General features: G+C 26.2%; 1 protein-coding gene across 1 annotated transcript in view; it reads left to right on the forward strand.

Moving 5' to 3' along the window:
• Nucleotides 1-15391, forward strand: part of LOC132927772 (uncharacterized) — a 104079-nt gene that overhangs the window by 17611 nt on the left and 71077 nt on the right. The window contains exons 19-33 of the mRNA XM_060992365.1: nucleotides 314-496; nucleotides 882-1155; nucleotides 1250-1391; nucleotides 1455-1628; nucleotides 1748-2043; nucleotides 3134-3374; nucleotides 3489-3637; nucleotides 4228-4413; nucleotides 4562-4731; nucleotides 5899-6122; nucleotides 6304-6466; nucleotides 7099-7324; nucleotides 7469-7682; nucleotides 11549-11814; nucleotides 12960-13160. Coding sequence (XP_060848348.1) covers nucleotides 314-496; nucleotides 882-1155; nucleotides 1250-1391; nucleotides 1455-1628; nucleotides 1748-2043; nucleotides 3134-3374; nucleotides 3489-3637; nucleotides 4228-4413; nucleotides 4562-4731; nucleotides 5899-6122; nucleotides 6304-6466; nucleotides 7099-7324; nucleotides 7469-7682; nucleotides 11549-11814; nucleotides 12960-13160 — 3109 coding nt within the window. The remainder of the gene's footprint in view (nucleotides 1-313; nucleotides 497-881; nucleotides 1156-1249; nucleotides 1392-1454; nucleotides 1629-1747; nucleotides 2044-3133; nucleotides 3375-3488; nucleotides 3638-4227; nucleotides 4414-4561; nucleotides 4732-5898; nucleotides 6123-6303; nucleotides 6467-7098; nucleotides 7325-7468; nucleotides 7683-11548; nucleotides 11815-12959; nucleotides 13161-15391) is intronic.

A 15391-nucleotide genomic window follows, 5' to 3' on the forward strand; every position in this document is an offset into this window, starting at 1 on the left:
AATAATTATTCTGTTTCAGAATTTTAAATTAAAATTACCGTTTGAACATTAATAATTGGTTTAGTTTTATACAGCATACTTTGAGCGTTCTAATTTTTAAAATACACATGACAAATTACTCTGAAACGAGATTGATTTATTTAAATATATTTGTATGAAGTTTTTGACAAAATTATATAATATAAATGTTTTAGTATTATGTAATATTATAGTTATATTGGTTTCTATTTTGTAATACTATTGTCGTATGCGGAATACAATATCCCATTTATTAACTTTAAATAAATTACTTATTTCTACGAAATATGTACAGTCTAGCTTTGAATTTGGAGGGCTCAATGACTATGGACCTTCATTACGAGACCACTCAAGCCAAAGTTAAATCAAAGTTGTACACTTCAACTGCATTTGAAGGTACCACGGAGGTTAAGGGATACAAATTCGTGAATTTGGTATTTGATTTGCCGAAGATCAGATCCGATATTATTAGCATCGAGTACGTATGGATTTCTGACTATAAAATATTTATCTACAATATAAATACAATAATATTTGTTAACAAGTTAAGCATATTAAATAATATTTTGACTTATTTTATCAATATGAATAATTTATTTTATATTTATTTCTAAATATATAATATTATATATTTATTTAACAACTTGTATTATTTCCGTACATAATATTATATTTAGGTATTCAAATTATTGTTGTATAAATATCTAAGATTTATAGACTTGATTTAAGCGTTTGAAGCACTTATAATTAAAATATAAATTATAATAATATTTTAAAATTGAACTTAGATATTTTTAATGTGCAGTAAAAATATTGTACCTTCACAGCATTTAATTTACTAATTTTGTATCATATTATGACAGATCCGAGTTGTTTTTAGAAGATCATAAACTAGATGTCGATGTAAATCCAAATCGAAATTCCGTGGCTCCCTCTACATTGTCCTATAGTTTGCCTGTTCTCGAAGAAATGATGGGTCTTAAATTATACACTAATTATCGGTTACCAAACATTACTGAAATAATTAAATCGCCTATGGTGATATTTAACGGGCCATTGAGGTTGAACATTTTTCTACTTAAATCGGATGTGAAAGTCAATAAATACGTAATGGAATATAAATGGCTCACTGGAAAAGTAAGTCAATGCGTTTGTTCCTGCGTAGGTACCTATGTATTATATAGGCTTAATATTAAAACTAAGATGAGTACTTGCTACTGTTTTGTTTTAGAAAAACTCATCTATCAGCTTTATATACGAAACACCTGGATCTCAAGTTAAACACTATATGAAAGCACTTCTGGAAATGGACACTCAAACGCAAAATTTTACTTTAATAGTTCACGGAAAAACCATTCAGCTACAAGCTTTAGGTACTGTTTCTGTAGTTTTGTCTAAAAATAACTTATTTTGAAACTTTGAAACAATGTTTTTAGGTTTGTATAGGAATTCTCCGTTGCACAAGTTGATGACGTTCACACTAGATATTAACGATGTAAGACACCTCGATCTGTTCATGGAACTCAAAATCGAAAATGAAAAATACGGTCGTCTGTATTTACCAAAATTATACCTTGACATAAATGCAAGGAGAATTGCTGAACTCGAAGGTGGTTTTTATTATTATTAATATTTTTATTCAGTTTTTCAAACTTATGTTATAATTTATTATATTGTAATTACTTAAATTATAAGGTTATCACATAATAATTATTATCGAATGCATTAGGTCAATACAAATGGGTTGAAAAAAAAGGAATCTCTCAGTGCGATATCAATTTGACATTTAAAACTACCAAGTTTGATTCTACAATTGTCGGTTACATCAAAATAAACGATGCATCGACCGCATTAAATTTGATATTCGAATATACGTTCGACAAAGCTGTAACTCTAGACACGATAAAACTAGAAGTGAAAATCAGTGATCGTTCAACCAAAGCCTTATCATCATTACAGGGAACCATGCAATTAGAATCATCAGCTTATCCACACATCAATCATCAGACTTCTGCCATATATCAGGTAGATTACAAATTAAAATCTGGTTTATAAGCACATAAACACATGGGTGCACGCTATGTTATGTGAAAATATTAATTATAATAATATAGTACCCATCGGAACTAATATACTCTTATCTATATTATTCTATATTAATAACGTTTTTGACTGAAGTTAATATGTTTTATTTGTTTACCTCCGATACGTATTTAATATAAAACGTACAGGGATTATGTATAGACTTACGATTAACAGTACTGTACTTGCTTTACAAAATATCATTGAAGTATGAATTGCAATAAATTCTTAGAATATCAAACATTTTCTAAACAAAATTCATAACAGCCAAACATAAATATTTGTTGATAATACGAGGGAATACATCTTTATCAAAATTGAACGTTTTATTAGTTTATTGTAAATGTAAAACATTGTGCAAACATGTTTAATACGTATTTACTATTTTTACTATTAAAAAGTAGACAAATAAATTTTATAAATTGGACCCCAGTGTTTAAACCTCTGTTTTCAGTATTTTTTTTAAACGTCTATAGATATATGAAAAATTGTTGAGTATCTTGAAATGTATTTTTTAGGGTTATTTAAAGTTAATTCAAAAATTCGAGTCCAATATGTGACCTAAATAAAGTTTTCCTATTTCAAATAATAATAATAAAAATAATAAAAAAAAAACATCAAAATCCCGACTATACAATTCGTGTGATTGTTTTTTTCTGTCAATTCGTTTTGATCGTTGCAATAGTTTGATTATATTTTCCGTAAAGCCGCTGCCGCTACGCCACCCAACTATTATAGGAATTGTTCTGCAATTTTTTCCATTTAATAAATGCCTCCAAAACTTTTCAGTAAGGTTAGATTTTGAATATTGTCACTGTGTTTATATTATATTGGCATTAAAATATTATGTTGAAAATGTAAAATATGGTCAAAAGATACACATAGATATTATTATTATCTTATACAGATATTTATTTTAATAGTTTAATTTTATTATTTATTATATTATATTATGGCTGAATTGGATTTTATAATTATACGAATTAAAGCTCACTAAATTGATTAATCCGAAGATATTTTCTTCTTATTTCAGAAAGCACAAGGTCACACCGAATGTCGTATCGATTTCATTAACTATCCTAGCCTAAAGGACAACAGTAAAAAGTTACACGTCGAATTCGGATTTACACAAATCAAATATTATTCGGGTAACAAAATAAATATAAACTTATTCGTCACTAAGATGGCGGACAACATTTTGTTCAAGTTCATAACAAACCATCAAGACACGCAAACGATGTCTAACACCGCAGTTCTTGTACAGTATGCGCCAGGTACATACCATTAATTGTGTCTTGTTCAATTTCTTTTTACTTAAACGTTATTCAAATGCGTGTTCAACGTGTTATCAATAATATATTCACACTGTATTTTCGTAATGTGCATAGATAAAAATATCACTGCTAAGCTCGACATTCTTATGCCTCCGAGTATATTATTGAACGTAGACACAAGATTCAAATTGACAATACCATCTGGAAAATTCCCGTTGGACGTACACATTGTGGTAAAAGAAAAAGTCATGAATGAATATGACGTGAGTATGATTTTGTCAACATACCTGTTATTTACTATCGTATAGTAGATATCAAAAAAAGCAATAATGGGCTAGCCTATAAAATATTGTTAGTTGTATTTTTTAATTTTAATACTTTACAATAATTCCTGGGTTCTAATTATTTATATTACAATTAATTAATCTGATAACATTAGGTAAATTAACATAGAAATGAAATACCAGTCATCTACAACATCAATATTAATTATATTAAATTGTAGTATATAATTATTTGATAATTCTAATCAAAAATGTATTTTATCAATACTTGTCTTTGAGTAATTAAAATAATTGTTGTGTTATTATATTTGAATAGGTACAACATTTTTTTATTAACTTATTTTATTTAATATAATATTGTATTATTATTTATAATATAAAATAAAATAAAAAAAAGTATGATGATATACGCTGAATCACGACAAATTACGTATTATATACTTATATTTTATTGGTTGGTTATCATTATTTTGTTTATATACTAAACTGTTACAGTATATATTTTATATAATTAAAATATTCATTGTTTAAAACATGATTTGTACATTGATAATTATTAATTTGCTTAGATCGATTTTGCGGGAACTTGGATTGGAGGACAAAACGTTACTGCGAGAGGGCTGTACCAGGACCACTCCTCATATTACCTAACGAGTCATACGCTCAAACTTTTAATAAAATCTCACTTGTTTAACGACATAGTGTTCATGGGGAGAATCTACGTATCGGACGAGGAATACAGAATGGAGTCGTGGGTCAGTATAATACCAACGCGTGGGCCTGGTTCGGGTGCCGTCTAATTAATATTATGTTGAACGTACAGATAAAATCGATAAAACTCTTAAACGGCTATTTAAATAACATAGAAAATCGACTTATTGTATTCGCTTGTTGTGTATACAGGTGGACCACAACAACACAAAGCACGCTATACTCTTGAGGCATTTGGCTCGTTCCAATATGTTGCAATATGAATCATACGGTGAACTGAAATTAAACACAAGCACGTATTCGGTGTCCAATCTGATCGACTTGAAACATCACGAGATAACTCTGGACATGCACCTGGACCAGTATGATAATCCAATAATGATTAATAATAATAATAATTATTATCTATGTTTTCTCACCGCCTCAATATTCATTTGTTGTTGGAGATTTTGTTAAATTTTAATATTATTATTTGGGTTAATTTTTTTTTTTTTTAATAAAGCTTTTAATTAAATAAACGAATCAAATCTTCGTCGTATACTAACGCATGATATGGCAAATTTTACTATCAGAATAATCAATTTTGTTTCCTTATTTTTAATATAAGGAATAATATTTAATATTCATTATATAATAATGAATCGATGATTTATATATATATATATATATTTAGTGCCTGGTGTATTTTGTTTTCGTTGATATTTTAATTTTAAAATAAGTTGTAAACATTTAAAAAATGGAAATTTGTTTTAAATTTAAAATAAGCATAACTTACTTCAAGATTAATGAAATTAAAGAAACCTTAAATAATATTCTGACATTCAAATTTGGTAATAGATCAAATTACTTTAATGTAAAAAAAAATAAAGTAAAATTAATTATTCAGAACGGAAAATTAGCTGTTGAGCGTTATTCAAACTAAGGTAATACGAGTATTATATGGGTACGACGTACGATATTCGTATTATGGATAGATAATTTTAACCACTTACTAAAACTACAAAATTCGAGTACCTATAATATAAATTTATTAAAATATCTCCATTTAACTTATTATTAGTAATTATTTTTAATTAATAATCATTGTACATATCATCATACATCATTCATATACAATGTTATTAATATTAAATTAATTAGAAACAGTCCAGTTTAATTTACAGAAAAATTAACTATTAAAAATTAAACAAATGTATAAACCTACAGAATATAAGGTTAGCGACGGCCCTTTTTGCCACCACTTAAAAACTACCCCGTTATGCTTTTGACATCGTAAAATAAAATATTCTAATAATAGATAATTTTGGATGATACGGGTGGTACAAAAGTTATTACTATTGACTAAATAATTTAATTTTTTTTAAATTTATATTTCACTATTAAATGATCCTAATTTTATAAACTATAAAGTACATAATAATACTCGTTCGTAAAATGTGGCTAATTTTTATTAGTATACTATAATACATATTAGTTAATCATTATATATGAGTAATCATCGAACGATGTGTGTTAATGGCATGATCTAGGTACAGAGACATATCAATTTATGGTAAAGGATTTGCTAAAGAATGGAACACTCATACGATTTTTGAAATAAAATGGGACGCCAATCGAGATCCTGATCAAAAATTTTCAGTCACCTTCAAAACGAATACGACCGATATCGTGGACGGTGAACAATTTCTAGGTTTGGTGGTGATAGAATATCCTGGTCGGACAGTGAACATAGATTTAGAATTGAAATATATGGGTACGAATATAACAATAGAAATTAGAAACGCTCAATTTACCGGTTCAGTTTTTATAATTTATTGTGATTGTAGCTATTATAATAATATGCTTAAGATTAATAGGTGTACCTACCTATATTATGATAATATTTATTATTATGATGTATCAATTTGTTGTTAACAATTATAAATTCCACGCAGGGCAACACTATTTTGTTTTAAGTACAATCGAGTGGGATCCAGTGTCAAAAATTGACTTCTCGTTAATATTGAAAAACGATTTTCTATCAAAAGGAAGTGGATATATTGGTTGTAAGATGCTCACGCCATTCGAAAATTGGGTGAAAACATTATACGAACAAAGGTAATGTGATTCCATATTTTATAAACTATAGTGTAAAAACACTAAAAACTGATTTAATTGATAGTGATTGTTTTTAATAAAATATAATCAAATAAAATAACTAAAAATTTGATGAACATTTTACTTCAAATTTATGTTGTCCAGGAAAAATGATCCAGGTCTTGTATACTGAGATTTGATAGTGAAAAAGTTTCACATGGACCGTCTTAGGCATATTTTATAGTAAATTAGAACTAATACTTTACGTATATATATATATAGATTATAGATATTAAGTTATGTGCATGTTAATAGAACTGTAAAAACACTGAACTTTTAACGAATTCTAAAAATTTCTATAATTATAATAATAAAAATAATTTTTCAAAAAAATTAAAATAAATTTAGTTTTGATTTCAAGATGACATTTTTTCTTATTAATTATAATGACACGATTTGCGCCAATAATATAAGGTTAGGTTTTTACAATATATTATATTATGTAATCCGCATTAAAAACTTACCTACGTGTTTGGGTTTATTATTTAAACGTTTATTCTAAAATAATTAAACTTTGAAATTCAATATCAATCACTAGTAAGCTTTAAAACGACGTAGCTACCTGTGTATAATGTACTATATTGATGTTATAGCGTTATGATTGGACCGCAGAACTTGCACACAAACGGCAGTGTAATGTGGCAAGGTACTCAATACTTGGACTTTGATGTACAATCCGGTTACCAGACGCTAGACGAAGAATTTGGATTTTCGTTTAATACGGCTGTTAACAGTTCGTTGCAAGATCTTAATGCTATTCGCATATATATCAACCACAATTATGGTACCAACAGTTTCAACACCACTGTCTTACTGCAGGTTATTATTTTATTAAACTTAAATAATGTACACTTTTATTTTTGGTTTTTTTTTTTTTTTTTTTGATACCATTTGACACTATATTAATTTGTTCGATACATTTTGTAAATTTGTTACGATAAATATTAATTTTACATTGTTTAGATAAATCCGAAATACGTAATATCGTTGGGGTTGACTGGGAAAATTAACAGCACGAAGACTGAAACCATTTACAGCGGTTCGGTGACTACGCTCACCCCGTTTTTTTATTACAAGACATTTAGCTTTGAGTCAGAAGTCGGTATACAAGAAAAGAAACTCAATGGCGTCGTCGGATTACAAATAGATTCTAGTAATTTCAAAGTCGAGTTCCACGGTAAGATAACATTGATCAACACAATACAGCATTTTTTTTTTTAATTGAAAATAAGTTTCGTTTACTATTGTCAACGAGTTTGATAACTGTATAGTCCATAATAATCCACGTTAAACGACAAAGTTTGTCGGATAAGCAATTACACAACTTAATAATTCGGTTAATAACAGACTACTGATCACTGGTATTAATAAGCATTGTTAATTTTTGAATTATCGATTTATTTTTGTTGGTAGAATTAATAATATAGTAGTATATTATTATTATTTTTTCTGACTTCAATGTACGTTTTAGTATAACCACTTTTGTACTTGTAAGTTGGTTCTCTGTTTTGTTCGTGTTCCATATCCAATGGTCTAATTTAAATCATAAAAATATTATATTTATTCACGATATAATATACAGGGTTTATGGTGTTTTTAACCTTTACGAATTTAGATTACGTAAGTTTATTTATAGACAAAAAATATTAACAAATATTTACGAGAATGTAAAAGTCCACAGCCATCACGCGATTAGCTTTTTGTTGCGCACGTTTGAATGTCAGAATATACGATATTATTATTTTATTTTGTCGGGTTTGATTTATGTAAATACAAATTAAAAAAATGAATATACACTATTACGTCCCGAAAGTTCCGTATCACCCTTAGTAATTCCGTGGCCAATCAATATATTTAAATTTGGCTTTTTTTAGTAATTAATAATTAGTAAGGACATTATAATTGAATTACATATGTTTAAAATTTGGACATATCTACTATATTTTTCAGATTAAGTATAAATGATTAAAAAAGGTAAATTATTGTTTAACAATTAATATATTATGAATTCGTCACGGGCTAAGATTTTCAGGAAGGAAATAAAGTTTAATAATTTATATTACAGTTATTCTAATATAGGTATATTTCAATATTGCATGCATACATTATACTTATACTTGTATACAGTATATTTATATTATACATACCTACATATATACACATACTTACGTTAAGAATTATGTGAGAAAACCAAAATTTTTAGAGTGTAGATAGGTACTAAATTGCATATAGGTTTGGTTTGATCAGTTGAATACGTCTCGTGTGACATTATTAAATTATATTACTCGTATTTTTATAACGAGCATTATGAGCCATTTATATACACATATTGATAACATATTATTGTTTACGCTTATAGTAAATGAATGGTATTTTACTAATATAATATGTAAGTATGTATAATTTTTAATATGGTGACATGATTGAGATTTGCGGATCAGGGAGACGATCGTACAATTGTTTCTTTGGCTAGTTTGCCCCTGATATATTACCAACTACCAATTATATACGACTATTGGTAATAGTTTGTAAAAACAAAAGTTATTATTGAATTTGCTATTTAAATTTAAAAACATATAAAAATCATTTCCCCATAAAATCTGTCGATAAAATTATTCCAAAATACATGTTTTGTAACAAATGATCGAAATGTATATTAATAATCTAGATAATATGACCTTAAAATCATAAAATATAAGTACACTAAATATTAAAAAATGTCAAAATATGCAAAGTTATGCATTAAAAATTATTTCAATTCATAATACTAGAAACGTACTTAGCATAATATAATACGATTACCCAGACAAATATGCAAATGTATACAAATCCGTTCCCTAATCATAAAGAATAAAATTTAAGTAATTTAAATGAATCTACGTGGAATTATAGTCGTTCAATTAAGTATCTATTTTCTCGTTTGCCCGTTTAACGAAGTTAAAAATTATTAATATTGATACCTATTGTTGATGAATAAAACTATATACAATGGTATTTGTGTTATTACCTAACCTTGGCATTGAAACTTTAATTAATTTCAATAACGTTTAAATGTATGTTGTTTTTTGTTTTCATTGTTTCGGTGTGTTACATGTATAATGTATTTATAGCATATGTGTAGTATATCGGTTTATAGCTTTATTATAATAATGTACCTATAGAGTATAGACTGTATAGTGTATACATTGTAACTAAATAATTAAATTATATTAATGATAATAACACTTAAATTCTTATACGACCTAAAAACAGTGAAAATAGATATTTCTTATTCTACACTAATTTATCGCAAAATTTTAACACTAGATACCCATAGCCTATAGTTAACTATTTAAAAATATAATAATAATATTATGTGCATCGTGTATTTTTTTTGTTTCATTTTTGATAAACGTCAATAGTTCATTTAGTTCACAATAATTTCCATTTTTGTATAGATAAAAAAAACAGACCAATCAAATATTCAATTTTCACCTTGAAAATGTTTAATGATCTATCTATAACTATATGGTAATATAAGACAAACATTTATTACAAAATGTACCTACAAAAGCTATTTGCTTATAACTTAGTGCTATAATAAATATTAGATAATATTTTTATCTCTTCAAAGAAGAAAATAGTAGGTATTATGTTAATGTAACTTTATCTTGTGTACATTTAATTTAAATATGTCGCTAATTGTCTAATAAATAGAAGTGAAAACACGATATATTTTGTGTAATGTATAAAAAAGAACATTTCTAAACCGGTTACCTAAGACTGAAAACTACTTGAGTCTTAAAATTAAGTCAAGCAGCCAAGCAGGTAGTAAAACATAGGTAGGTTAGGAAGAAATAAGTTACCTACATATATCCTGATAGCTGTACCTACCAAAATTGGCAACAACATATATAAAATTATGAAATATAAGAACTGCTCATCACTATTATTTTTATGATATTATACAAACGATCAATAGTAAAGCAAATATTATGTTAAATAACACCATGTTTTTTAAAAATATAATGCTTAATATTCCCTAGTTATCAAAGCTAAATATTTTCATGAATAATAATAGTAATAAAAATACGAAATACAAATTTACATCGATTGATTATCGAAAATAATAATAATAATTTAATAATATAACAAAAATATATTTCAAAAGAAATTTTAGGCCTTAGGGTAAAATTACTATGAAATGTTAATATTTATTTTGAAATTTTCGTAAGTGCGGCATTAATAGTTAGAATAAGTTTTATATTTTAGCTTAATACGTATGAAGGACAATATTCAGGTTCTATTATATTCATTAAGAAACTGTGAATAAGTTGGCCGTGGGGTATGAGTATATTAGCGATACGTAACCTGGTTATTATTATTACCTACTTCGAGTTTCCAAGTAATTTCCTGACCAAGTGTCTATTGTGTGACATAATCCTGTTTTACGTCTACGTTTTATGCACTGAGAGCTCTAATTTATTAACCGAAAGTTGTTGATGCATTAAGTTTTTATTATTGAATTGAGATCGTTTTTGGGTATTATTGAAGTTTGGATCGTTAATAATGATATTATTTTACCTTTTTTTTATTATTACTTTTTACTTTTTTTAGTTGTCAGTATGCTACTAAAATTCAGCATCGATTTGTTATGATAACATTATTTATGTTTTTGTCGTTTATGTGTACGATGATACGCATAATGCAAGTATTTTTTGTTATAAACAGTTAATTAGATTAAATATAATCTAATATAATACGTATAATCTATAATATCATTATATCCAAAATCTAATACAGGTCTATAACTATATTATGCTGTACTGACATATTGTAGTTTTCTATAAATAAAAATGTCACTGTCAAACTTCTTTTGACAGAATATTATCGTCATCTGCAAGTGTATTTTAGGTAACAACAGCAATTCAGTGCTGATCTTTATCCCGAATTTTGGCGAAAACTTACACACATGTTTCTTTTGTCTGTTTACGCAGCAAACGCACATAATATATTATGTACAACAATAACAATTTATAATAATATTTTATTTTTATATTTTAGGTGTATACATGCCACTCGACAATAGCAAAATATTGTTGAAAATCTCAACTCCTTATGAAAGTTACAAGACTCTATACGGAAAAATAGGATATAAAGCGAGAGAAAAACACATTTTTTTCGATATATATGGTGATCACTTCAAACTAGGAACCGAATTGCGTTACTTGTATAAAAACCTATCCAACTACAATCTTAAGTTACGTATCAACACACCTGTAGATCCGTTAAGACAGTTGATCATTGCCGGTAAACTAAATAGTGAATTAGTAAGTATATATTTTCATCTGATACCTAAAAAAAATATTGTTGATATACACTAATAAACTTAGTAGGATGTATATTATATGTAAATTATATAATATTACAATCAGGACCTTGAACTAGAAACATCCACAACATGCGGTAATATAATTTAAAACCATAAATGCTTTAAAAATAATAAAATAAATATTATAAACTAGGTATACGAAAAAATATCTTTTCCACAAATAAATTACTGTTATAATAATCTTTATTCTTTGTTTTACGTTCATTAAAACAAATACTTTTTAGTAGCACTTTAAAAAAAAATGTTCAATCATTCTTATTGAAACACTCAAAATGATTTGACTATTTTATTTAAAATGACATGGTTTAATACTTCCTATAAGCAAGTAAGAAATAAGAATTATTGAGTGTTAATATAAAAGTAGTAATTTCAAAAATATTTTTCACTCATTAAAATTATTCAAATAGACTTATGCAAGTCAACATTAATAAAATATTAACATACCTATACATATTGACGTCGACATACGTAATAATATATAATTTAAGTTTTGTTTATATCATAAATATATGTAATGACCTTATACATTGACATAAGTATATTTTGATAAAATAAATTATGTCGTTTGAGCGTGTAAAAATATATGCAAATTCTGAAAGTTTACAACCCTGATAATATTCTATACAATAAATACTCAAGCTATTTTTTAAACTGTTATTTACAGTGAATTTACAGTCTTAACTAACATTTATAATATTCTAAATGATACCAAAATTAAAACCACATTAAAACATAATTTGTGAGATAGATTCAGATGACACGCTGGTGTCTCAAAAAACTAACTTAATATTTACTATGCAATTAAAAACTTTCTATCGAAAACGTTTGGTATAATACTCGAGTAACACAATTGAAAATTTTCTATTTTAATCTTTGTACACTATTTACCATAATATCAATACGATATTTCAACATCAAAAATAAAAATTTCCATTAGCTGTTTATACAAAATTATTTTAATAAGAATAAATATATTTTCGTTGCGTTATCGTATACGCAGTTGGATTGTTATACTTGTAAAATATTTATAAACTAGTGATCACTACCTTGTACATTATTATATCAATATCGCGATTGTTATAGGCTGACTTCCGGCTAGGATGGAATCACTTCGTATTGGGTTTTGCTGGAATTTCGCACTACGTCAGCTGGTCCGATTTTGAGTACGCTTTACAGATATACACGCCCGTGGAGAAGTTTACATACAGCAGCGCTACTGTAAAAATCTACATTATCGATGACATTGACTGCGAGATCCGAGCGGTTTTGCCGGATTTATCAATGGTGATTATTATTTTTATAAATACTTTATTCTTATTCAATAATACCAAAAAATAAGAAATTGAAACCATACCATAGCCACTAGAAAATAGATTTTTATAATACGAAAATAATAAGCAATAAACTGTACTTATATATTTGGCGATCTTACCCAACAATTTTATTTCATAGATTTTTAATAAAATTATATTCAAAAATAAGTATTAATTTATGTAATATTATTTTATTGGTACCCGCAAGGAAAAATTTTTAAAGTATACATTTTTTTAATGCAAGTACTAGAGTTAGGGACTTCATGCCCTTCAAAATATAAAAATATGCATTTATTTATACCCTAAAAACATTAAATATCCTTTTAAAACATGCCTTAAAAATTAAAACATTTTAATTTTTAACTACACTATATCAGAAATTATTTTTTTGTTAGGTAGTATTAATAATACTGTATTATTAATTTATTTTGTAAAGTATAAATAAATAAATGCAAATATAAAATATTGACTACTAATACTAATCTTAAATATAAATGCTGGTACAAACGAGTAAAATACTACCTAATTAATAACCATATCATTATATTATAAAAGATATAAAATTGACGAACAAGTAACAACAATGATAGATATCCCGTGACGGCGTGAGCCGTAGAAGTCTATAAGTTACTGTAAGAAATAAAAACAATATTATAGATAATAGGTATGCATATAGGTACGGTATATTATGTATCGTCTGTGTGTAGATAAAAGTTTATCGGTAATTCATAATTTCAATTATAAATGTTCTTGCAGACGAGGAAAACACTACTCACACTAATTTCATGGAATATACTTTTTTAGGTACTTACATTAAACATTTTTTTTTAATAATTTAAAGACAAATTAAATTATAATTTAAAAATATAAGTAAAATATCCACTTAAAATGAAAATATAACAAAATATGCACTAACACGTGAAAAAGAGTAAAATATTCAAAATATCCAAAAAAAATAATTACTGTAGATTCCTAGGGTTATGAAACAATCTTTTATATTACCACTAAGCTATGTTTTTAATGAATATTAGAAAACATGTTAACTCATATAAAGGTCTTAGCCCTAGTAGGTACTAATGGTTTGTATATAAATAAATACATTAATGATAAATTATAAATAGGTTGGTATTAAAATAAACACTATTTATAAATATACAATAAAGAAAAAAAAACGCGTTTTTGAATAATATTATATAATATGAAGTATATTATGATGATAAAGATGATACTGGTTTGGAATATATATTTTGTAAATTTGTTTTTATTAAATTCTAACCGCAGAATACAAAAGTTATATAATATCACAATTCACAGTACTTAGACACCTAGTAAGTAGTAGTTACTCATGAATAATTATTTTCCTTTTGTTGGTCCTACAGAAAATGTGGATTAACTGTTGATTTTCAAATGGATAAGTTATTTTTAATTCCAGGTAGCTATTGAGAAATTTAATTTGACGAATTCCAGCGTTTTTTTTAAAAATAATTTTTCAATAATAAAAGTTGTTTGTATTAACAAACATATTTTTTAACCACTTTAATAAACATAATGGTTATGGGTAATAGAATTTTGATGATTCATTGCATTTGACAGATCATAGTATATTATAATCATTTCGAAACGTTTCTATATGCAGTTTAAAGAGTATATATACATATAATTAATATACCAAGTATTGAAGTTTCAATTTAAATGACTAAATTTTCGAATTATTGCAATCATCATCCTATGATTTTTGACGTAGTTTAACGTATTTGTTATCTAACATTAACTAGTTATAATTCAATACATTTTTATTTTAAGGCCAAGGTTAAAATGCCAAAATGACTTAAAATTTGCTATATTTACATAATATGGAGTTGACAAAAAGGAGTTGCTTTTTTAAATGCAAGTTGTATTGCGCATGGAAATGATGTAAGAGATACAACTTTGAAAACCTTCAAAAAACGTTTCATCTATTTCAGTATTGTCTAGCTCTTTTTAAAATTCCCACTCAATTCCGAAGTCACTTTATAGAATTGTATTATTCTACCTGTAAAAGGAAAATACTGTAGATATAACAATTAACAATATTATACAAAACAATTTTACAACGAAACACACTGTTATGAGAGTATTCAAAATTAATTTTATGAACTATTAAATATAACTTACAACTATGACAAAATAAATTAGTTTTTGTCATTACTTGTTCAATAAAAC

The sequence above is a fragment of the Rhopalosiphum padi genome, chromosome 3 (assembly GCF_020882245.1).
Source record: "Rhopalosiphum padi isolate XX-2018 chromosome 3, ASM2088224v1, whole genome shotgun sequence".
Lineage (NCBI taxonomy): Eukaryota > Metazoa > Arthropoda > Insecta > Hemiptera > Aphididae > Rhopalosiphum > Rhopalosiphum padi.